Source organism: Coregonus lavaretus (genome assembly GCF_964263955.1).
Source record: "Coregonus lavaretus genome assembly, chromosome: 1".
In the NCBI taxonomy this organism is placed as follows: Eukaryota; Metazoa; Chordata; class Actinopteri; order Salmoniformes; family Salmonidae; genus Coregonus; species Coregonus lavaretus.
In genome coordinates this window covers 70,191,978-70,218,191 of record NC_139988.1, presented here as the reverse complement: position 1 = coordinate 70,218,191, position 26,214 = coordinate 70,191,978, and the positions used below count along the sequence as shown (strand labels likewise).

The 26,214-nt window shown below is 42.0% G+C and overlaps 2 protein-coding genes across 2 annotated transcripts in view; one reads left to right on the top strand and one right to left on the bottom strand.

Annotated features, from left to right (window-relative positions):
* The window catches only part of LOC311130577 (kelch domain-containing protein 1-like), a 30,696-nt gene extending 7,397 nt beyond the window's left edge, over nt 1-23,299 (top strand). Inside the window, exons 4-13 of the mRNA XM_084163347.1 lie at nt 10,727-10,839; nt 12,792-12,876; nt 13,035-13,133; nt 13,385-13,459; nt 13,742-13,800; nt 14,007-14,119; nt 14,792-14,864; nt 18,155-18,239; nt 21,772-21,851; nt 22,709-23,299. Of these exons, the coding sequence (XP_084019473.1) occupies nt 10,727-10,839; nt 12,792-12,876; nt 13,035-13,133; nt 13,385-13,459; nt 13,742-13,800; nt 14,007-14,119; nt 14,792-14,864; nt 18,155-18,239; nt 21,772-21,851; nt 22,709-22,868 (942 nt within the window). The 3' untranslated portion in view covers nt 22,869-23,299. The remainder of the gene's footprint in view (nt 1-10,726; nt 10,840-12,791; nt 12,877-13,034; nt 13,134-13,384; nt 13,460-13,741; nt 13,801-14,006; nt 14,120-14,791; nt 14,865-18,154; nt 18,240-21,771; nt 21,852-22,708) is intronic.
* The window catches only part of LOC311130585 (LIM and SH3 domain protein 1-like), a 40,622-nt gene continuing 37,670 nt past the window's right edge, over nt 23,263-26,214 (bottom strand). Inside the window, exons 6-7 of the mRNA XM_084163358.1 lie at nt 25,405-25,502; nt 23,263-25,115 (exon numbers count right to left, since the gene is read on the bottom strand). Coding sequence (XP_084019484.1) covers nt 24,942-25,115; nt 25,405-25,502 — 272 coding nt within the window. The 3' untranslated portion in view covers nt 23,263-24,941. The remainder of the gene's footprint in view (nt 25,116-25,404; nt 25,503-26,214) is intronic.

Below are 26,214 nucleotides of genomic sequence, written 5' to 3'. Positions count from 1 at the left end.
ATGGTGTTCTTCAGCTTGCAAGCATCCCCCTTTTTCCTCCAAACATAACAATGGTCATTATGGCAAAACAGTTATATTTTTGTTTCATCAGAACAGAGGACATTTCTCCAAAAAGTACGATCTTTGTCCCCATGTGCAGTTGCAAACCGTAGTCTGGCTTTTTTATGGCTGTTTTGGAGCAGTTGCTTCTTCCTTGCTGAGTGGCCTTTCAGGTTACAGTGGGGGAAAAAAGTATTTAGTCAGCCACCAATTGTTCAAGTTCTCCCACTTAAAAAGATGAGAGCGGCCTGTAATTTTCATCATAGATACACGTCAACTATGACAGACAAAAGGAGGAAAAAAAATCCAGAAAATCACATTGTAGGATTTTTAATGAATTTATTTGCAAATTATGGTGGAAAATAAGTATTTGGTCAATAACAAAAGTTTCTCAATACTTTGTTATATACCCTTTGTTGGCAATGACACAGGTCAAACGTTTTCTGTAAGGCTTCACAAGGTTTTCACACACTGTTGCTGGTATTTTGGCCCATTCCTCCATGCAGATCTCCTCTAGAGCAGTGATGTTTTGGGGCTGTCGCTGGGCAACACGGACTTTCAACTCCCTCCAAAGATTTTCTATGGGGTTGAGATCTGGAGACTGGCTAGGCCACTCCAGGACCTTGAAATGCTTCTTACGAAGGCACTCCTTCGTTGCCCGGCAGTGTGTTTGGGATCATTGTCATGCTGAAAGACCCAGCCACGTTTCATCTTCAATGCCCTTGCTGATGGAAGGAGGTTTTCACTCAAAATCTCACGATACATGGCCCCATTCATTCTTTCCTTTACACGGATCAGTCGTCCTGGTCCCTTTGCAGAAAAACTGCCCCAAAGCATGATGTTTCCACCCCCATGCTTCACAGTAGGTATGGTGTTCTTTGGATGCAACTCAGCATTCTTTGTCCTCCAAACATGACGAGTTGAAATTTTACCAAAAAGTTCTATTTTGGTTTCATCTGACCATATGACATTCTCCCAATCCTCTTCTGGATCATCCAAATGCACTCTAGCAAACTTCAGATGGGCCTGGACATGTACTGGCTTAAGCAGGGGGACACATCTGGCACTGCAGGATTTGAGTCCCTGGCGGCGTAGTGTTTGCTCCCACAGTTGATTTCTTCAAACCAAGCTGTTTACCTATTGCAGATTCAGTCTTCCCAGCCTGGTGCAGGTCTACAATTTTGTTTCTGGTGTCCTTTGACAGCTCTTTGGTCTTGGCCATAGTGGAGTTTGGAGTGTGACTGTTTGAGGTTGTGGACAGGTGTCTTTTATACTGATAACAAGTTCAAACAGGTGCCATTAATACAGGTAACGAGTGGAGGACAGAGGAGCCTCTTAAAGAAGAAGTTACAGGTCTGTGAGAGCCAGAAATCTTGCTTGTTTGTAGGTGACCAAATACTTATTTTCCACCATAATTTGCAAATAAATTCATTAAAAATCCTACAATGTGATTTTCTGGATTTTTTTTCCTCAATTTGTCTGTCATAGTTGACTTGTACCTATGATGAAAATTACAGGCCTCTCTCATCTTTTTAAGTGGGAGAACTTGCACAATTGGTGGCTGACTAAATACTTTTTTCCCCCCACTGTATGTCGATATAGGACTTGTTTTACTGTGGATATAGATATTTTTGTACCTGTTTCCTCCAGCATCTTCACAAGGTACTTTGCTGTTGTTCTGGGATTGATTTGTACTTTTCTCACCAAAGTACGTTAATCTCTAGTAGACAGAACTCGTCTCCTTCCTGAGCGGTATGACGGCTGCGTGGTCCCATGATGTTTATACTTGTGTACTCTTGTTTGTACAGATGAACGTGGTACCTTCAGGCGTTTGGAAATTGCTCCTAAGAATGAACCAGACTTGTGGAGGTGTACACATTTTTTTCTGAGGCCTTGGCTGATTTCTTTTGATTTTCCCATGATGTCAAGCAAAGGTAGGCCTTGGAATACATCCACAGGTACACCTCCAATTGACTCAAATGATGTCAATTAGCCTATCAGAAGCTTCTAAAGCCATGACATCATTTTCTGGAATTTTCCAAGCTGTTTAAAGGCACAGTCAACTTAGTGTATGTAAACTTCTGACCAACTGGAATTGTGATACAGTGAATTATAAGTGAAATAATCTGTCTGTAAACAATTTTTGGGAAAATTACTTGTGTCATGCACAAAGTAGATGTCCAAACCGACTTGCCAAAACTATAGTTTGTTATCAAGAAATTGGTGGAGTGGTTGAAAAACAAGTTTTAATGACTCCAACCTAAGTGTATGTAAACTTCCGACTTCAACTGTAGCAGTACCTAGCTAGCGTGGCTATCCGTATAGTGAATCACGGCAATTTGTCACGGTGCTGTGCCACACCGTCAGGACTGCATCTTCCCCTGATCTGTTCTTCAAATCAAATGTTATTTGCCACATGCGCCGAATACAACAGGTGTAGACCTTACAGTGAAATGCTTACTTACAAGCCCTTAACCAACAATGCAGTTTTTAAGAAAAAAAAAAAAAAAGTGTTAAGTAGAAAATAGCAAATAACTAAAGAGCAGCAGTAAAATAAAATAACAGTAGGGAGACTATATACAGGGGGGTACCGGTACAGATTCAATGTGCGGGGACACTGGTTAGTCGAGGTAATTTAGGTAATATGTACATATGGGTAGAGTTAAAGTGACTATGCATAAATAATAAACAGAGTAGCACCAGTGTAAAAGAGGGGGGTGGAGTGGGGGGTCAATGCAAATAGTCCGGGTAGCCATGATTAGCTGTTCAGGAGTCTTATGACTTGGGGGTAGAAGCTGTTAAGAAGCCTTTTGGACCTAGACTTGGCGCGCCGGTCCCGCTTGCCGTGCGGTAGCAGAGAGAACAGTCTATGACTAGGGTGGCTGGAGTCGTTGACAATTTTTAGGGCCTTCCTCTGACACCGCCTGGTATAGAGGTCCTGGATGGCAGGAAGCTTGGCCCCAGTGATGTACTGGGCCGTACGCACTACCCTCTGTAGTGCCTTGTGGTCGGAGGCCGAGCAGTTGCCATACCAGGCGGTGATGCAACCAGTCAGGATGCTCTCGATGGTGCCGCTGTATAACTTTTTGAGGATCTGAGGACCCATGCCAAATCTTTTCAGTCTTTTCAGAGGCTTTCTCGTGCCCTCTTCACGACTGTCTTTGTGTGTTTGGACCATGTAGTGGAACAGCTCTCAACCTGTTCCACTATCCTGGCACCACACGGCCAGGTCTCTGACCTCCTCCCTATAGGCTGTCTCATCGTTGTTGGTGATTAGGCCTACCACTGTTGTGTTGTCGGCAAACTTAATGATGTTGTTGGAGTCGTGGGTGAACAGGGAGTACAGGAGGGGACTGAGCACGCACCCCTGAGGGGCTCCCGTGTTGACGATCAGCGTGGCAGATGTGTTGTTACCTACCCTTACCACCTGGGCGCGGCCCATCAGGAAGTCCAGGATCCAGTTGCAGAGGAAGGTGTTTAGTCCCAGGGTCCTTAGCTTAGTGATGAGCTTTGAGGGCACTATGGTGTTGAATGCTGAGGTGTAGTCAATGAATAGCATTCTCACATAGGTGTTCCTCTTGTCCAGGGCAGTGTGGAGTGCAATAGAGATTGCATCATCTGTGGATCTGTTGGGGCGATATGCAAATTGGAATGGGTCTAGGGTTTCTGAGAGAATGGTGTTGATGTGAGCTATGATCAAAGCACTTAATGGCTACAGACGTGAGTGCTACAGGTCGGTAGTCATTTAGGCATGTTATCTTACTGTTCTTGTGCACAGGGACTATGGTGGTCTGCTTGAAACATGTTGGTATTACAGACTCAGTCAGGGACATGTTGAAAATGTCAGTGAAGACACTTGCCAGTTGGTCAGCGCATGCTCAGAGTACACGTCCTGGTAATCTGAATGTTGACCTGCTTAAAAGTCTTACTCACATCGGCTACGGAGAGCGTGATCACATAGTCATCCGGAACAGCTGATGCGCTCATTCATGCTTCAGTGTTGCTTGCCTCAAAGTGAGCATAGAAGTGATTTAGCTCGTCTGGTAGGCTTGTGTCACTGGGCAGCTCGCGGCTGTGCTTCCCTTTGTAGTCTGTAATAGTTTTGAAGCCCTGCCACATCCGACGAGCGTCAGAGCCGGTGTAGTACGATTCAGTCTTAGTCCTACATTAACTCTTTGCCTGTTTGATGGTTCGTCGGAGGTCATAGCGGGATTTCTTATAAGCGTCCGGGTTAGAGTCCCGCTCCTTAAAGCGGCAGCTCTACCCTTTAGCTCAGTGCGGATGTTGCCTGTAATCCATGGCTTCTGGTTGGAGTATGTACGTACGGTCACTGTGGGGATGACGTCATATATGCACTTGTTGATGAAGCCAGTGACTGATGTGGTGTACTCCTCAAAGCTATCGGAAGAATCCCGGAACATATTCCAGTCTGTGCTAGCAAAACAGTCCTGTAGCTTAGCATCTGCGTCATCTGACCACTTCCTTATTAACTGAGTCACTGGTGCTTCCTGCTTTAGTTTTTGCTTATAAGCAGGAATCAGGAGGATAGAGTTATGGTCAGATTTGCCAAATGGAGGGCGAGGGAGAGCTTTGTATACATCTCTGTGTGTGGAGTAAAGGTGGTGAAGTTATTATTATTTTTTTTCTCTGGTTGCACATTTAACATGCTGGTAAAAATTAGGTAGAACGGTTTTAAGTTTCCCTGCATTAAAGTCCCCGTCCACTAGGAGTGCTGCCTCTGGATGAGCGTTTTCCTGTTTGCTTATGGCCTTATACAGCTCATTGAGTGCAATCTTAGTGCCAGCATGTTTGTAAATAGACAGCTATGAAAAATATAGATGAAAACTCTCTTGGTAAATAGTGTGGTCCACAGCTTATCATGAGATACTCTACCTCAGGCGAGCAAAACCTCGAGACTTCCTTAATATTTTATATTAATATTAGATTTTATGCACCAGCTGTTGTTTACAAATATACACAGACCGCCAACCCTTGTCTTACCGGAGTCAGCCGTTCTATCCTGCCGATGTAGCGTATATCCCATCCAGCTGTATGTTATCCATGCCGTCGTTCAGCCACTACTCTGTGAAACATAAGATATTACAGTTTTTAATGTCCCATAATCTTAGGCCGTCCAATTTATTTTCAAATGATTGAACATTGGCTAATAGGATTGATGGAAGAGGCAGTTTACTCGCTCGCCGTCGGATCCTTACAAGGCACTCCGACCTACGTCCACGATATCTCCGTCTCTTTCTCATGCGAATGACGGGGATTTGGGCCTTGTTGGGTGTCTGTAGAATATCCTTCGCGTCCGACTCGTTGAAGAAAAAACTTTGTCCAATACGAGGTGAGTAATCGCTGTCCTGATATCCAGAAGCTCTTTTTGGTCATAAGAGACGGTGGCAGAAACATTATTACATTTACATTTTAGTCATTTAGCAGACGCTCTTATCCAGAGCAACTTACAGTTAGTGAATACATATTTTTTTATACTGGCCCCCCGTGGGAATCGAACTCACAACCCTGGCGTTGCAAACGCCATGCTCTATCAACTGAGCTACATCCCTGCCGGCCATTCCCTTCCCTACCCTGGACGACGCTGGGCCAATTGTGCGCCGCCCATGAGTCTCCCAGTCGCGGCCGGCTGCGACAGAGCCTGGATTCGAACCAGGATCTCTAGTGGCACAGTTAGCACTGCGATGCAGTGCCTTAGACCACTGCGCCACTCAGGAGTACAATTATGTACAGACTATATTACAAATAACGCGAAAAACGCACATAATAGTACAATTGGTTAGAGGGCTGTAAAACGGCAGCCATCTTCTCCGGCGCCATTCCTTCCTGTATACAAACTGCGTTGGGTCAAGGGCTCCATCCACATGTGACCTGAGACGTGTTGGCATCAAGCTCTCAAGGCACTTCACAACGACTGACATTAATGATACAATATACTTTATTGTCCATTTACATGGAAATTCATTTAGTGACATCAGCATACAAATACAAAAAACACAACACAATATATTACATGCAGTACGGAAAAGTTATGATACACATTTACATTTTCACATATTCAAAGTCTCTGCTGCATCTGTCCTATGACCCACTGCCCCAGGGCGGTATTCTGCTGGGTTGTTCTTCTTTGGAACTGGTCAGATCTCAGAGGTCTTCCAGAGTGAGGGAACCATGTGTTCTGAGAGGGAGTTGTTAAAGTGGAACTGGCAGCATTTTAGCAACATAAAATCTTATTAAAATCTGTTTATATACACTCCCACGAAGAATATGACACTTAAAAAAAAAAAACAGGCGAGCACTTGGATATGGTCATTTTCAAATTTTTAATAAAATTCTTAGAATGATGGAGAATTACGTACAGTGGGGAAAAAAGTATTTAGTCAGCCACCAATTGTGCAAGTTCTCCCACTTAAAAAGATGAGAGAGGCCTGTAATGTTCATCATAGGTACACGTCAACTATGACAGACAAAATGAGGAAAAAAATTCCAGAAAATCACAGTGTAGGATTTTTTATGAATTTATTTGCAAATTATGGTAGAAAATAAGTATTTGGTCAAGAACAAAAGTTTCTCAATACTTTGTTATATACCCTTTGTTGGCAATGACACAGGTCAAACGTTTTCTGTAAGTCTTCACAAGGTTTTCACACACTGTTGCTGGTATTTTGGCCCATTCCTCCATGCAGATCTCCTCTAGAGCAGTGATGTTTTGGGGCTGTCGCAGGGCAACATGGACATTCAACTCCCTCCAAAGATTTTCTATGGGGTTGAGATCTGGAGACTGGCTAGGCCACTCCAGGACCTTGAAATGCTTCTTACGAAGCCACTCCTTCGTTGCCCGGGCGGGGTGTTTGGGATCATTGTCATGCTGAAAGACCCAGCCACGTTTCATCTTCAATGCCCTTGCTGATGGAAGGAGGTTTTCACTCAAAATCTCACGATACATGGCCCCATTCATTCTTTCCTTTACACGGATCAGTCGTCCTGGTCCCTTTGCAGAAAAACAGCCCCAAAGCATGATGTTTCCACCCCCATGCTTCACAGTAGGTATGGTGTTCTTTGGATGCAACTCAGCATTCTTTGTCCTCCAAACACGACGAGTTGAGTTTTTACCAAAAAGTTATATTTTGGTTTCATCTGACCATATGACATTCTCCCATTCCTCTTCTGGATCATCCAAATGCACTCTAGCAAACTTCAGATGGGCCTGGACATGTACTGGCTTAAGCAGGGGGACACATCTAGCACTGCAGGATTTGAGTCCCTGGCGGCGTAGTGTGTTTACTGATGGTAGGCTTTGTTACTTTGGTCCCAGCTCTCTGCAGGTCATTCACTAGGTCCCCCCGTGTGGTTCTGGGATTTTTGCTCACCATTCTTGTGATAATTTTGACCCCACGGGGTGAGATCTTGCGTGGAGCCCCAGATCGAGGGAGATTATCAGTGGTCTTGTATGTCTTCCATTTCCTAATAATTGCTCCCACAGTTGATTTCTTCTTACCAAGCTATTGCAGATTCAGTCTTCCCAGCCTGGTGCAGGTCTATAATTTTGTTTCTGGTGTTCTTTGACAGCTCTTTGGTCTTGGCCATAGTGGAGTTTGGAGTGTGACTGTTTGAGGTTGTGGACAGGTGTCTTTTATACTGATAACAAGTTCAAACAGGTGCCATTAATACAGGTAACGAGTGGAGGACAGAGGAGCCTCTTAAAGAAGAAGTTACAGGTCTGTGAGAGCCAGAAATCTTGCTTGTTTGTAGGTGTCCTAATACTTATTTTCCACCATATTTTGCAAATAAATTCATTAAAAATCCCTACAATGTGATTTTCTGGAATTTTTTTACAGGCCTCTCATCTTTTTTAAGTGGGAGAACTTGCACAATTGGTGGCTGACTAAATACTTTTTTCCCCCACTGTATACTAAGGCATTTGTGAAAATTCTATAGGGACATAGTGGGAAAGTGGCTGTGCGTTTGGACAATTAATAGACACTGCAGTAAATAAAAATATCTGTCTTGTCCAGGACCTGAGTCTAGGCAGACCGGTCCGCCATAGCCAATCAGAGGTACAGTAGGCCTATATGCAAACAAGCCATTTGCCACAAGGGCCATCATTCACTTTGAATTGGACTGTGTGTTTACAGGCAGTTGTAAAAGCGCGACTTTCGATCATTAGAACGCATTCGGCAAAATCCACTTGAATGGATTTCCTCAAATATGTAAATAGCACGGGAGTCCGCTTACATTTGGGAACTTTACAGTCCTATTAATCAAACAACCATAAAAAGGTAGGCTATCTTTCTCTGTATGCACATCAACAACAAGATCAACAACTAATGCTAGCCAGAGCAAGATGAGCTAAAATCTACCAAAGGAACATTAGATAAACCCTCTGAAACTTTTCAGCTAGTTGGCCGTCAAAATTGCACTGATAAACTATGGGGAATAGCCTGCTCGTCCTTCTGCAGCTTGCCTGCCAATGCATGCCGTTGTCCCAACCAAGCACCCAAGCTAACTGGCTAAAGTTGGCTAGCTTGCTACCTAGCTACTTTCAGACACAAATGAGAGAATACCTCACTGACCATTTTACTCACCCTAGCACTGAAATCGAAAGTAGATAGCTAGCCAGAGTGAATTTGCAAATGCAAGAGATATGCTAACTGGATAACAGTCGTTCAGCATAGCTAGCTAGCAAAGCGATTCACATTTCTTGCTAGCTAACCAAATGACAAGTGCTTCTCTAGCTGTGTAGCCACCGAAAAACGATACGAGGGGGAAAAGTCAGTCACTCACCCACTCCTCCAATGACATGATGTCCTCTAGCCAACGTTAGGCTCTGTGTTTTTAGCTTGCTATATAAATAATACGCTAGCATATTAGCCACGTTATGACTGACTTGTGATCATTACCCTTTCTAGATTGATTGTATTGACATTCCCAGCATTAGTTACATTCGTCCATTTATGTTCAAAATATTGAGTAATTGAAACTGAAACAGTGCATCCCGAATGGAGGCAGCAAACAATGTACCAGGCCAGCTGTGATTTACAACCTGATAGCAATTTGTTTTGGACTACCAAGAAATGTATTGGTGAATTATATTAATCATGCATTGAGCTGCATCCATCTATTCTGCCAACAATGCCTTAGTGTACGTCATGGAATGTTGAGTCAAATATAACAAAAAAATGTTTTAAACCTCTTATAAAGGTTATTTTTAATAAACTGGGAATTTGATATTTTTGACTGATATTATGATTGTCTGTTTTCATATCTGCAAAGTACTTAAAACACTGTCAGTTCCACTTTAAGGAGAGTGCAAAAGTTGTCTGGCAGTTCATCTGAGCATTCCTTCAGTAGCCGTCCCTTGGTTTCCACGTTCTTTTTGTAGTTGTCTTTAGCCTGGGCTATTTGTTGTTTTATGGTCCCCTGCAGTTTTCACTTCCCTTTGGTTGCCGGCAGAAAGGGCTGTCTGTTTCAGCTCTGCAGTAATCCAAGGCTTGTTATTTGGATAGCATTTCACCGTCTTTGTGGGGATTAACATGCCCTCACAGAAATGGATGTATGCAGTCACTGCTGATACTGACTCGTTCATGGTCTGGTCCATTGTAAAAATTTCCCAGTTTGTACAGGAAAATTTGTGCAGGCTGTCTGTCGTTTCCTCTGACCATCCATATCTGAACTACCCTTTCCTATGCTTTTCCTGCTCCAATTTCTGTTTGTATTTTGTTAGTACTGGAGGCTTCTGCAGTGACTTATATGCCCCGTTAATATTACCATAACACAAGTCCTAATTTCCTATCTCCCCTTGTGCTACAAATAACATATTGTTCATAGTTTTGTAGGCCAGTGTGAAGTGAGCAGGAGTTAAAATCACAAGAGTATGATTTTAGGTGCTTCAAGGGACAAATTGGTAGGTGATGTGAGCAGCAATTGTAGTAGTATGCTGTGGGTGGTACATAAACAGCTGTGATAAACACTGAAATGGCGCAATGAGATGCATAACATTTCAACATCTTTTGCTCTTGATGTTTATGGAAGAACACCAGAATTTGTTTATGTAGAAACACACCCCTCCTCCGGTGATTGCCAGGTCGCGATCTGCGTGAATGGGACCATAAAATCCATTCAATTTCAGCACATCATTAGAAATCTCATCAGCTAACCAAGTCTCTGTAAAACAGAGAATGAAATCATCTCTATATTCACTCAGAAAGCAGGCATTGGCGAGATCATTAAGAAACTAAACTGACACACACACAGCTATGTCTTACTATACTTGACTTTTTGGGGACCAACAATTGATTCCCATTCAAAATCCTATTTTCCCTAACCCCTAAACATTACCCTAAACTAAACCACTAACCCAAAATCAAACCTAACCTCTAAGCCTAAAATAGCCTTTTTACAAGTGGGGAACGGCAAAATGTGCTCATTTCTCTGGATTTTAGTTGGTTTACTATTCTTGTGAGGACTTATGGTACTCACAAGTATAGTAAAACGTGTACACACACACAAACCAACATAGGGCTACATTGCTTATACCCTATATGAAATCCTCTCGCATCTAAACAAGTGCCTAGGCGGATGGGGTTGTTTCTGGACAGGGCCTATACCTTTATCTGTCCACTGCTTGTGTTAAAATGAGAGAGTAATGTTCCTGTGTTGCTGTCTGCAGCTTTACAGTGTTGACCTGCTGGAAGAATGTTACACCTGGAGGAGAGTGACAGACGCCCGGGGAAACACCCCCTCACCCAGAGACAAACACTCCTGTTGGGTAAACCGAGACAGGTACACACACACACACATCATATGTTTTACTATGCTTTAAATAGATTTCCATTCAAAACGTAACCCCTAACCCTAACTCCTTACCCTAAACCTCTAACCCTAATTGTAACCCTAACCACTAAGCTTAAAATAGACTTTTTACTCGTTGAAATAAATTTTCCTTGTATTACTATCATTGTGGGGATTTCCGGTACCCACAAGGATAGTAATACACACACACACACACACACACACACACACACACAAAGACCAACATGGTTACAGAACTTTGTCAGTGGGCTATCTCTGCAAGCACTAAAGTAATGTACACACACACACACACACACAATGCACTGCAGGAAGCCATAGCTACCATTCATGTGTGCAATAAAATAAATATTTATGTAGGGTTGCAAAGGGAAGGTATATTACTGTAAACTTTTGAAGTTTACCATAAACTTCCAGAATTTTGTTAATTTCTAAGGATTTTATGGAATTTTCATCACATGACATCTAGTGGCCTTTTTGGGTACTTCAGATTATCAAAGGTGTCTGTAAATATCTCTGGCCCTCTTTGTGGCCTTATCTGTCCCACTATTGTTTGTGGAGATGCTCTGATGATGGTTGACTGGCCGAAAGCATTTCCTCTATAAAACATATAAAAAAAAAAAATTGCATCTGACTTTTTCCTGTTTCTCCAGTTTTGCATTTTCCTCACTAATCCGTTTTGGGTATGCGGTAGATTCTGCCCAGATGGAATTTTCATCACATGTAAAATATATACAATTATATGTATGAAAAATGTATGCACTCACTAACTGTAAGTCGCTCTGGATAAGAGCGTCTGCTAAATTACTAAAAATGTAAATGTAAATATGATTTTACAATAAAAAATAGAATGATAAAGCTGTAAAACATTATCCTCACTATAACCCATCAACTTAGTGAATACCATTGGTGTTTAATATGAGTGTTTCAGCATAAAATATCTTATTTTTACACACTTATTTTACTATGTCAATATATCTTTGCTGTAAATGTTTTGGTGCCAAACTGATGGCAGTTGTGAAAAAAGTCAATAGTTGGAAGAGTTGCAAAGTTAATTGAAAATAATGACATTGTTGATTGATGCTTTTTTTCATTACTTAGGCAATTTTCTCTTGAACCATATGGTCTATCCACTAGAAACTCATGGACACAAATATAAAAAAAAAAGTAATACTTTATATTAATATTTTGTTTGATTGTTATTCAAACACTTTATTTTTTTTATTATTCAAGTATAAATGACCATATATTGCCATAGATTACCCGTTAATGACCAAAAATTCTGATTTACTTTGGTAAATTACCAGTAGTTTTGCAACCCTATATTTATGACATTGATCACTATCCAGACTGGTTAGGCCTAGAAATGTGACAACAATGCAGGTGAAGAGGATATTTTAAAGTCTTCATCGCCACACACCCATTGTTGCAAGCAGTAAGGCTAGCGCCACAATAAAAGGTGCTCTTGAGGCATTAGCCAAACATTCACACCTTTATAGTTGACAATGTCTATTAACTGCCTATTCAGATTCACTCAGTAGGAATCAGCTATTTTACCTGCTAATTTACCTACTTATTACATCTCAATGGGAGGAAAATAGCCATTAGTAGTAAGGACCTAGATTCAAGTGATGGGTGTATTGTGAACAAACAAAACAATGCAAACATTATGTGAGTGTACACTGTGTGTTCACTGTTTTCACTTTGCTTGCAATATATATTCCCACGGGGGGCCAGTATGAAAAATTAATTATGTATGCACTCACTAACTGGATAAGAGCGTCTGCTAAATGACTAAAATGTAAATATGTGAGAGGGTTACTTTAGATTAATTCATTAATCAATAGATACATGTGTAGAGCAGTAAGCAGCTGGATGTGGTAATGATGGTGCCATTACTGATCCTTTGTGTTATTGTTCTATAGGCTCATCTACTTTGGAGGGTATGGATGTAAAACCATAAGAGAGGTCAACAACTCAAGGAACTTCACAGTCGATGAATCATCCTGGGTAAATAAACAATAAATAAACAAACAATATAAATATACAAGAAATACACAACATTTTCTACAGTTGTCTTAATTTATTTTGACATTGATACTGGAATATGTTTATGTGAATGTTTATGGCATATGTTTATGTTTTACTTGGGTGTTATAACTCCTCAGGCAACGATTGGGACGGCATTCTTTAGGTTCTGGGGCTGGAACAGCGAAGTCAACGTTTTTGACACACACACTGCGACGTGGAAGGAACCTGAAACCCATGTGAGTGTGTGTGTGTGGTACTACTATATTCATGCGAATCAAATGAAAGGTCTTATTATTTTTACCATATCGCTAATCATGATTTAAGTATGATTTTTTTTACTACATGTCATAGTAGCGATTTACATTGTATAAGGGTCACTAACCCCATCTTCCATCACTATGTAGCAACTATCTTGTCACTTGTCTTCTGTTGTTGACACATTGATAAAACTCTTGATGACACGTTCCCTCTTGGCTTCCTTCCGTAGGGTCAGACCCCGGCTCCTAGAGCCTCCCACACCGGCGCCACCCTGGGGGACAAAGGTTACATCTGCGGAGGTCTGGTGAGTGGACCACCATTAGATTCCTGCTGTTTATGGGTGGACTACAACATCTCTTTGAACTTGGATCTGCCATCTTGAAATCAACTCTGGTCCTTGTCTGCCTGATTTGCTTTGAACATCTTTATATCAGTGGTTGCCAACTGTATTGACCTATCAGGAGAAGAGAAAAGAAGCTGATAATGTGGCATCTTGTGAGGAGGATTGAGACTAGGATTTGCTGATGTTGACTGACTTATATCCCTGTGATTTCAAAACATTTCATATTTGTTTGATTCGTGACAGGAGGACACAGCTTTGGACATCCACTGTCTGGATCTGGACACCTGGATATGGACACGGATGTAAGCTCACTTACTCTCTATATACAGTATGTGACAGACTGGGTTTGAACCTGGGTCTCTAGCGTGCCACAAGACTGTGTTAGATCTAATATGTTTACACAACCTACAACACCACGGGCTCGTCTCTGTAACAACTTTTGACCTTGTTAGCATGTGTTAAGTGTGTGTGTGTGTGTGTGTGTGTAAAACATTCTGCATTCCTCCAGTGACCTCCCCTCGTCTTTGGTGCCTGTGGGGCGTTCCATGCACACCCTGACCCCAGTGTCTGACCACACCCTCTTCCTGTTTGGTGGGCTGAGTATCACCGGTGATTCTTTAAGTAAGTCCGAAGCTAGCCTGGATAAATCAGATCGAGCGCTACGGTCACTTTTGTTTACCAGGCTAGTTGTCTAAAAAAAAGTGTTACTTAATTGAATCAACAATTAGATACATTCATTTTGTTTTTGAAAATGTTTAATGTTATTTTTGTAATCAAACCCTAATGCATTGTTATGGGTGTAATAAGGATTCATAACACCCCATGGGTCCTTATAGCACTTACGCCTTTCTAAAATCCTAAAGTGCTTTTGTAATCGCTCGTGGACAGTCATGTAACATAACTGGTATTTTAGCATCTGTCAACAGACTGTGGGATGCGACGACTAACGAGGAACTTTGTTCCACTGCGCAGATTTATCACCACCGATCATTTGGAAAAATCACAATTTCGCAGGTGTTCGCATCTTTTGAATTTAGGAAGGGGATGGGACAATTGGCCCATAGACTAGGCCGTGACTTGCAAAAAGAGGGGGGTGGAGCTACCACCTTGCTTCCGACCCACATTCTAGTGTCTTTTCTAACATGTCTGCACTCAGAACTTAATCGAGCCTCTGACGCGTTACACAAGATTTTAGTTCTGGGTTTCCGAGATTAGTGCTTATGTTAAGCATTACATATATTGAAGGTGTTTTGTAAAAAATCTTATACATATTCTTCCATATCTTTCCTTTAGGTGACGGATGGGAGTTTGACACTCAGACAAAGACATGGAGAGAGATGGATCACCTACACCACGACAAGCCCAGGTAGGGGATGGCCATCAAAAGCCACTGTGTGCATATTCTCACTGACATTAGCCTAATTTCCAGTATCAGGACATTTATACATTTACATTTTAGTCATTTAGCAGACGCTCTTATCCAGAGCGACTTAGTTAGTGAGTGCATACATTATTTTTTATTTTATTTTTCATACTGGCCCCCCGTGGGAATAGAACCCACAACCCTGGCGTTGCAAACGCCATGCTCTACCAACTGAGCTACATCCCTGCCGGCCATTCCCTCCCCTACCCTGGACGACGCTGGGCAAATTGTGCGCCGCCCCATGGGTCTCCCGGTCGCGGCCGGCTACGACAGTGGCACAGCTAGCACTGCGATGCAGTGCCTTAGACCACTGCGCCACTCGAGGACCAGTGGTTATTAGCACCAGAGACGTTTTAAACCGAGAGACTCAACAAGCGATACCTTCCTGTAATGATTACGATGTTCCTGTGTTTTTTTATTTCTTTATTCGTTAGGTGCCACCAATTAGTGAGCAGATATTTATTTTATTCAAAAATACAACCAAATAATTGCAGCATTACCGCAAAAATGGAAGAGGAAAGTGGAAGGGGGAAAAAGTAAGGAACTTGTCTGTCGGCCCTGCAATAAAGACCATAATTGGTTAAAGAACATTGTGATTAATAAAAAAGTATACCAGTTTAATTTAAGGACCAAAGGATTGACAAAATAGTTGGGAAGAGATTTATGACGTACCAATAGAATGTTATTTATATAGAGGATACAATCTTCCCAGCTCTGCAGATTTTGCTGCGAAGAAACAGAATCATTAGATCATTTGTTTTGGTACTGTCCGTTTTGTAGCTTGTTTTTGGTCACAGGTCCAGGAATGGCTGAAGAATTGTAATATTTACCTGGAGCTAACCCTGCAGATAGCACTACTGGGTGATCTGAAAAGTCAGTCAATCGATCAATAATATAATAATACTTTTAGCAAAAATTTGTATTTTCAATTTCCAATCAGTAAAAACAATGAGAATAGAAGAGTTCAGAACTTTTGTGAAACATCACAGTACAGTTGAGAAATATATGGCAAGTAGAAATCCAACATGGATGGTGTTAGGAGATAGATGGGAGGGGTTAAATGGAGCTGAAGATTGGGACTAATAGCAACAAAATAACTAATGTAAAACATACTGTGTCCATAATAAGTATATACAGTTGAAGTCGGAAGTTTACATACACTTAGGTTGGAGTAATAAAAACTTGTTTTTTTCAACCACTCCACAAATTTCTTGTTAAAAAACTATAGTTTTGGCAAGTCGGTTAGGACATCTACTTTGTGCATGACACAAGTAATTTTTCCAACAATTCTTTACAGACAGATTATTTCACTTATAATTCACTGTATCACAATTCCAGTGGGTCAGAAGTTTACATACACTAAGTTGACTGTGGCTTTAAACAGCTTGGAAAATTCCAGAAAATGATGTCATGGCTTTAGAAGCTTCTCATAGGCTAATTGACATCATTTGAGTAAATTGGAGGTGTACCTGTGGATGTATTTCAAGGCCTACCTTCAAACTCAGTGTCTCTTTGCTTGACATCATGGGAAAATCAAAAGAAATCAGCCAAAACCCAAGAAAAAAAATGGTAGACCTCCACAAGTCTGGTTCATCCTTGGGAGCAATTTCCAAACGCCTGAAGGTACCACGTTCATCTGTACAAACAATAGTATGCAAGTATAAACACCATGGGACCACGCAGCCGTCATACCGCTCAGGAAGGAGACGCGTTCTGTCTGCTAGAGATGAACATACTTTGGTGCGAAAACTGCAAATCAATCCCAGAACAACAGCAAAGGACCTTGTGAAGATGCTGGAGAAAACAGGTACAAAAGTATCTATATCCACAGTAAAACGAGTCCGATATTGACATAACCTGAAAGGCCGCTCAGCAAGGAAGAAGCCACTGCTCCAAAACCGCCATAAAAAAGCCAGACTACGGTTTGCAACTGCACATGGGGACAAAGATCGTACTTTTTGGAGAAATGTCCTCTGGTCTGATGAAACAAAAATAGAACTGTTTGGCCATAATGACCATCGTTATGTTTGGAGGAATAAGGAACAAGCCGAAGAACACCATCCCAACCGTGAAGCACGGGGGTGGCAGCATCATGCTGTGGGGGTGCTTTACTGCAGGAGGGACTGCTGCACTTCACAAAATAGATGGCATCATGAGGAAGGAAAATTATGTGGATATATTGAAGCAACATCTCAAGACATCAGTCAGGAAGTTAAAGCTTGGTCACAAATGGGTCTTCCAAAAGGACAATGACCCCAAGCATACTTCCAAAGTTGTGGCAAAATGGCTTAAGGACAACAAAGTCAAGGTATTGGAGTGGCCATCACAAAGCCCTGACCTCAATCCTATAGAACATTTGTGGGCAGAACTGAAAAAGCGTGTGCTAGCAAGGAGGCCTACAAACCTGACACAGTTACGCCAGCTCTGTCAGGAGGAATGGGCCAAAATTCACCCAACTTATTGTGGGAAGCTTGTGGAAGGCTACCCAAAACGTTTGACTCAAGTTAAACAATTTAAAGGCAATGCTACCAAATACTAGTTGAGTGTATGTAAACTTCTGACCCACTAGGAATGTGATGAAAGAAATAAAAGCTGAAAAAAATCAATCTCTCTACTATTATTCTGACATTTCACATTCTTAAAATAAAGTGGTGATCCTAACTGACCTAAGACAGGGAATTTTTACTAGGATTAAATGTCAGGAATTGTGAAAAACTGAGTTTAAATGTATTTGGTTAAGGTGTATGTAAACTTCCGACTTCAACTGTAGGTTGAGAACTTTTGTGAAAGAGCACAGTTTGGGGGAGGGGGGAGGGGGGGATATGGCATGTAGAGGCAAACCGGATGGACATCATGAAAATGATAGGAGAGATTGAGGGTAGAGGAAGTTCAGGAGTAAAAAGTAACAAAATAGAATCATTGTAAAATTGACTGTGTCCATAAAAAGTATATAGTATGTATAAGATGGAAGTAGTGGCATAAGCGTTGTTATTTACTCCAATTAGGGGAGGGGTGGTGGGGTTGGAAAGTAATAAAGGAAAATAAATGTAAAAAAAGAAGTGTGTGTGAAAAAAACATGGGGGATTGGAAGTGATGTAGACAATTACATTGATGGAAGTTACAATCTATCTGCAATATTAAAGCTGATTACCCCCTAAGAGAAAAATAGATATATAATTTTTTTTATCTTCCAACACTAAAAGTTGTTGTCTGAACATTGTGTACCTCCATAGGTTGTGGCATTCGGCATGTCGGGGCAAGGATAGTGATGTGGTTGTCTTCGGGGGGAGCCGAGACTACGTCCTCCTGATGGACTCGGTACGTATAAGTCTACACTGGGGAAAAATAAGTATTTAAGGATGCTTTTCACATTCTCTAGCTTGATAGATGATGTTTAACTGTTTTGTTTTAAATCAAATAAAAAATGGGGGGGGGGGGGGGGTCAAGATGAGGAGGAGGATTATTTAAGATACTGTTTGAAGAGGTAGGGTTTCAGATGTTTTCAGAAGATGGGCAGGGACTCTGCTGTCCTAGCTTCAGAGGAAAGTTGGTTCCACCATTGTGGTGCCAGGACAGAGAAGAGCTTGGACTGGGCTGAGCGGGAGCTGCCTTCCCGTAGGGGTGAGAGGGCCAAGAGACCTGAGGTGGCAGATCAGAACCTGAAGGTAGGGAGGGGCAGATCCTCTTGCTGTTCCGTAGGTAAGCACCATGGTCTTGTAGTGGATGCGAGCTTCAACTGGAAGCCAGTGGAGTGTGCGGAGGAGCGGGGTGACATGAGAGAACTTGGGATGGTTAAACCAGGTGGGCTGCTGCGTTCTGGATAAGTTGCAGGAGATTGATGGCACAAGCGGGGAGCCCAGCCAACAGCGAGTTGCAGTAGTCCAGAAGGGAGAGGACAAGTGCCTGGATTAGGACCTGTGCCGCTTCGTGTGTGAGGTAGGATCATACTCTACGGATGTTGTAGAGCATGAACCTGCAGGAGCGGGTCACTGCTTTGATGTTTGCAGAGAACGACAGGGTGTTGTCCAGGGTCATACCAAGGTTCTTTGCACTCTGGGACAGTGACACTGTGGAGTTGTCAATCGTGATGGAGAGGTCTTTGAGCGGGCAGGCCTTCCCGAGGAGGAAGAGCAGTTCTGTCTTGTTGAGCTTGAGGTGGTGGGCCGACATCCAAGTTGAGATATCTGCCAGTCACGCAGAGAGGCGTGTCGCCACCTGGGTGTCAGAAGGGGGGGGGGGGGAGAAAATAAGTTGCGGGTCATCCGCATAGCAATGATTGGAGAGAACATTTGAGGATATGACGGAGCCGAGTGACTTGGTGTATTTAGAAAAGAGAGGGCCTAGAACCGAGACCTGGGGGACACCAGTAGTGAGAGTACGTGCTGCAGACAGATCCTCTCCACAACACTTGGTAGGAGCGGCCTGCCAGGTAGGATGCAATCGAAGAGTGTGCATAGCCTGAGATGCCCAGCGCTGAGAGGGTGGAGAGGAGGATCTGATGGTTCACGGTGTCAAAGGCAGCGGATAGATCGAGGAGGATGAGAACAGAGGAGAGAGAGAGAGTCAGCTTTGGCAGTGCGGAGAGCCTCTGTGACACAGAGAACAGCAGTCTCGGTTGAGTGACCAGTCTTGAAGCCTGACTGGGTAGGGTCAAGAAGATCGTTCTGAGAGCGATAACAAGAAAGTTGATCAGAGACCGCATGCTCAAGTGTTTTGGAATGAAAAGAAAGAAGGGATACAGGTCTATAGTCTTTGACATCAGATAAGTGTTGGTTTCTTGAGGAGGGGAGCAACTCGGGCCATTTGGAAGTCAGGGGGGACACAGCCAGTGGTCAGGGATGAGGGAAGTGAGGAATGGGAGAAGGTCTGGAGGAGGGGATGGGGTCGAGCGGGCAGGTTGGCTGGCGCCCAGACCTCACTAGTCGCAGGATGTCATCTGGAGAGAGAGGGGAGAAAAAGGTCAAGGTGTAGGGTAGTTCTGTGTGAGTGAGACCAGTGGACTCAATAGGCTGAATTTCCTAGGGTTAGAGGCAGAATCTTGAGATTTAGAGTGGAAGAAAGTGCATTTAGCAGAGGTAGAGAGGAGGGAGTGAAAGGATGATAGTTTAGTTTTCCTCCATTTTCGCTCAGCTGCCCGCAGCCCTGTTCTGTAAGCTTGCAATGAGTCACTCAGCCACGGAGCAGGAGGGGAGAGCCGAGCTGGCCGGGAGGAAAGGGGACAGTGTTAGTCATAGGATGCGGAAAGGGAGGAGTAAGGTCGAAGAGGCAGAATCAGGAGATGGAAGAGAGAAGGATTTAGCAGAAGGGAGAGATTATAGGATGGAAGAGGGGAGAGTAGTGAGAGAACAAAGATTGTGACGGCGCATGACCATCTGGGTAGGGGCTGAGTGGTTAGGTTTAGAGGAAAGGGAGACCGAAAAGGAAACAAAGTAGTAATCAGAGACCTGGAGGGGGGTTACTGTGAGATTAGTAGGCAAGCAGCCTCTAGTAAAGATGAGGTCAAGCGTATTGCCTGCCTTGTGAGTTGGAGGAGATTGGGAAAGGGTGAGGTCAATGTCTAGGTCAAGAGGCAAGGAGGGGAAATAGAGTTGGAAATAAATTAATTGAAGGCAGATGTCAGAATGTTGAAGTCGCCATCGTCAGGAAATGAGCTTATCAAGGTGTCAAGCTCATTGAGGAACTCTCCAAGGGCACATGGTGGGCGATAGACGACAGTAATGTTAAGCTTGAGTGGACAAGTGAGTGACAGCATGGAATTCAAATGAGGAGATGGACGAAAAGAGAAAATCTCCACTTAGGAGAAATGACTAGACCTGTGCCACCATCGCAACGACCAGATGCTCTCGAACTATGAGAGAAAACATAGTCAGATGAAGAAAGAGCAGCTGGAGTAGCAGTGTTCTCTGGTTCTTGACCGCAGATCGGCAGTTCCAAACACTGCCAGAGACCCGGAATTCCACATGGGTTGTGCGTGCAGGGTACACTCAATTAGGAGGGTTGCAGACAAGGGGTGGGGAGCGTCTGTAAAGCCTACAGGGAGAGGTGCGAACAGGTATAGAAAACACACATAGTTGACAAAGCTACAAAAGAGCAAAATGAGAATCTGTAAATGACTAGGTAAGATACTCAAGTGAGAGAGCGGTGTGAAGTCCTCCTCTCTTTCCTTGAATAACTCCGCAGAACAGTCTTTGTTTCGGCGACGGTCTTAGTTTTGCGACAAAACTAGCAAAATGACAGTAATAGACCGACAGATAAAGACAAAACAAATTATATTTATCACTCCTGGAGATATCAGGAGTCCTCTAGCTATATTCCATACAATAAAGAGCCTTGTCTATTCAAGTGGCAAACAACATTACATTTCCTTGTGAAATATTTGAAAGGAGAATGTATTTTTAACCAAGCCACAAACACAAGGAATGCTTTTTCTATGGGGAAACTTCTGAAACGACACGTTTCTCAAACAGCCATGGATTATGGCACACATACCTTTTAAAACATATCGTTCCCTATTTAACATTTTGTTTAGGGGCCTTATAATCATTCTCTAAGTAGACAAAACTTTAGCTGGTTTAGACTTTGTGACGCAAACAAAGCTCAAATGGAGTTAAGGCGATTTCCAACGCAACTGCTTAGGTGTGAGGTGGACTTGTATGGACTGTATGGATCATGAATGGACTTAAAACATGACCCAGCACATAAGAACCTAGTCGAGCGACTGCAATGTTTGGGCTTAGGCTTAATATGGTATTGCCTCACTGGGGTCGTTATGATGTCACTACATACCCTCCCTCCATCAATCCATCCATCCATCCATCACACTACTATGTTACCAACCCTCTGCTTTCAGGTCAATATTTTGAGGTCTCCATCACAGAACCACTGCAAAGATGTTCTAGTCTTCCAGACCCAGCCATACCCCCTCCTCAGGTAAGCCACACATGTGTGCGATATAAAAACGAACCTGCCGATATACTGCAAAAGTAGCCTAATGTAAAGATGAGTCCATATCCCACGCCATCGGTTGTGTAGGTCCAGCTATACTCTCAAATGAATGGAAAAAAATAAGTACTTCTAATCTGGAAACGACATGGTGCTTATATATTTTCCTTTCATTTTGGATAGTGGCATATCATAGCTGAATCTACAAAAGAGGGCTTGGGACGTGGAGTTATCTCAACAGGACCAATTTTGAGGTCTGAAAACAACTGGCAAACTTTGATTTTGGATTGTGATGTCTCTTTTTAATATGGGAATATACTCACTCGCCTTTGGTGTTATATTATCATTTTTAACCACTGATACCAGGACAAATCAGCATAGCAATAATCTAGGAACAATGCTACATAAAGACATACCGCTACATAACTGTTGTACATCTGTGACCACAGTAGTCAGCTGTGCAAGTGTGTGTGCGTGTTGGTCCATTCCCAACCACACATGACTAAGTGGTTTAACAAAGTCCACAGTGACCGTTTGAGCATGTTGTGCTATTTATACTCCGACTTTGATCCGAACGTTACTTGTTGCGCCAGTGTTTTAGTGTTGTGGGATTTCGCTGTGCTTTACCACTGTGACGTAGTGCTGATTTTTATAAAGAGCTTAACCAAAAATTAACCTTACTGTAAATGTGCAATATAGAGATTTGACATGTTTAACATGAAACAGTCAACTTAAAACCAACTATTGAAGCCTTACCCAGATAAAGAACAACACACTTTTTAGTTTCCAGCACCTGGTTTTCTGTTGATGTTTTAACTAACCTGTACTTCAATTTCTCTTTATAGATTATGTGAAGACTGCATAGGACGTAACGCTGATGTTTTGCAAGAGCAGCTTTCATGGCTGCCCCCCAAACTACAGGAGACTGTGGACAAGAGAGTGTCCTTCTTCAGGATAGGCCCAAACCAGGAAAATAAAAAACAGTTGGACCTGGTTTTAGATTGACAGTATATTTACTTGATCTATATATTTTAGATATATTACAGTATACCAATATATTACATGACTTAAGTTTTATTGACTGTTGTGTTTAAGTGTGGTATTCTATTTGTTTTTATCTGAAAAACTTGTTAATTTCACTTTTCTAAAGTTAATTAGGAAATGAGTCTCATTGGTGCTTTAAACTGTCTTTTTCTATGACCATTCAGCTCTCCTCACACAGGTTTGAATGGGAGATGGCTACAGGTAGTAAGACCCTTGTAAATAACATTCTTTAATTGGATATTTGGCAAAAATAAGTGTTGTAAATGCAGTTTTTTTTGCAATTGATGTACAATCATCAATAGCAGCCCAATTAACTTGACAAAATGAAAACATTGGAAAATAAGGTTGTTGTATTGTATCTTTTAATGTTGACTAATAAAATGTTGCTGATTAAAATGTTATTGTTAGATGTGCTCTATTCAAAGCCTACTCTTTGGGTAGACTGGGTACCTGACTGGTTCTATATTCAACAATGCTAGCTACATAGGCTGTGTTTAGACAGGCAACCCGATTCTAATCAAAAGGCCAATTAGTGAAAAAAATGTCAGAATTGGGCTGCCTGTCCAAATGCAGCCATTGAAATAGTCCCTCTTGATAGCTACACATTGGCTGGCGCAAGATTTCAAAGAAAGCTTGCAAGATTGGCTAGATTTGACATTGCTGCATTAACGACAAGTTCGCTTTCTAAAGCAGAAGCAGAGACATTCTGGCACATAGGGTACTCTTTGGGTATGTAAGAAAAATAATGACATTCTGAAATATTCAATGTTTTACTCAAAATAATGAATTTGAATGCTTCATTGCACAACTTAGAATTGAATAATATAAATCATACATATTACATTTTTCAAACTATTATAAAACACCCTTGAATCCTTGTGAATGATAAAATGATTGAATTATTTGTTTCTGTCAAGCTGTATCACACCACCAATTAAGTATATTTTGTATATACTGCACTGCTCTTTTAGGACATCATTAGTTCTGTCCTCGAGTGCTTACATATTAATGTTCTATATTATGTTTGGTGTGGACCCCAGGAAGAGCAGCTGCTGCTTTCACAACAGCTAATGGGGATCCTAATAAAATACCATTGATTGATTACTAATTGCGCACACCTGTTTCTGCCCAGCCCAAACCAGGTGCTGCTAATTAGTGTAACTATGGTAATCAGTAGATACCGACCGGTAGGTATTCTAACAGGTACTAGTTAGTAGATACAGTATGCTAACAAGTACTAACACAGAAGCCCCCTAGGTTCTAAATTCTAGAAATATCTAAAATGTACAATTGTCAACTGGAAGCCGATCCTAAACTTTCCAACTTTATGCAACATTTCGGAATAATTCATACATTTTGGGGAATGACTTGGAAGTATGGCAGCCACCATTCAATTTTATACTGTACACTGCCTAATAGATGCAAGAAAGACATAGACATTTAAAACTATTTCGGTGTAGTAGTATTAAGCTGTCCGATAGTGGACTGTGTACTGAAAATGGCAGTGAGAAGCTTTATTAGCTAAATCAATCGACTTTTCTAAAATTGTGAATAATAGACCATATGAGCAAAAACATGGTCGGAGACAATATTCAAGTCAAAATGGCACTAGTTGTTTTCTTTTCTCTTCCTTCCCTCCCTCCCTCCCTCCTCCTCTCCCTCTCTTTAGGCTGTGACTTGTTTCCCATGTTTTTCTCCCCATTTCTCCTGGACTAAGTTCAGCAGTGGAATGAAACACTGAACGTTGCAGATAGATAAGTACAACCTAGAGAGGACACTATTCTGTACTCCCCATGGTAAGACAGCCATAACCTTCAACCTGGGTTTTGTTCATTATGACATGCAACAGAAAGGGTTTTAAAAACGTTTTGCAATGAAAAACTAAATTGAGTGTTTCTTATTGGACACGTACGGGTAGTCACACCTTCTTTCAATCCATTTTCTTCTGTTTGGTGCCTAATGAACACAACCCATGTTTACATTTCTGTCTGCAGTGTTCTGAACATTTCAACCAATTGAACGAGGCCCAGGGGTTCAGAGGCGTTGGACGTAGTTAGCAGGTAGCATGCCCTGTTGCCCAGTGCGTTCGATGCGGCCATACATCCATCCCTCATCTATCTGTTGTACGTCTGCAATCAGGTCGCCCTCCTGGAGAGACACCTCGTCAGCGTCGGCAGCCGTGTAGCTGTACAGAGCCCGGTAGCGGTTCTGTAGACACATATGGGGACATACTGTATGTCCATGCATGCACACCACACTCAAACACACATTCATCAACATAGTGCTACAGAATTGTGTGGGTGTTACCTCTACAAACACGTGTACACACACTACAGAGTTAAGCAGAACATATCACCACTACAAAAAATCATAAAAACGCTCCTACCATTGCTGCTCAGAGCATACAGAGAGGAAGACAAAGAACAGTGGACTATACTGTATGACATCATATAGTGATGTACTGCACACATGCACTGCTCTCAGTGTTATTCCTTACCCCTCCACTGGGTGGTGGTACAGCAGCAGCAGAGGGAACAGACGCAGGCTCAGGCTGAGAGCTGTAGGTCTGAGGGATGGCTGGCTGCAGCTGCGGATCTACAGACACGGAAGACAGGAACAGACATTACACACTCCACATTCTTCTAAGGAGATTCAAGTCAATAGAGTACTAACACCATATTTACATCAATCACTCCGTAAAGCATCTGGCTTTTTCAGAATTTCCACTAGAGGGTGGAAAAATGTATGACAATTACAATGATAACCTTTCGATTGATAAACATTACTGTGATAACCTTTACAGTGATAACCTTTACAGTGATAACCTTTCGATTGATTGACTGGCAAAATATAAACAGATCAAACTATTATACACAATAGTATACGATTGCATCTAGATGAGAGGCAAAAATGACAGTTGCTTTAGGGGATGTTTTGTGTGGATATCTTACATAATTTGAGAGGGTAATTTGCTCATGAAGTGATTTTAATATATGGTGTACTTTAAGAAACCACAAGCTTTTTTATCATATAAACCTCAAAATGATGAAGTCAAGGAGATATATTTGATATGTAACAGGTTATAAAATATCTTACAAAGTTTTAGGGGGTAATTTGCAGACTTAAAATAACCCAAAAAATAGAGTGCTTTTCATATGGTGTATTATAATTAAACCACAAGCTTTTTATCATATAAACCAAAATGATAATTACATCAGTCAGTAAAAACCTGAACATTCCAGAATAAGTGAAATCAACTCTTGGCAGTTCTGGGCCTGGTGACATCACCACAGCACAACAATGTGAG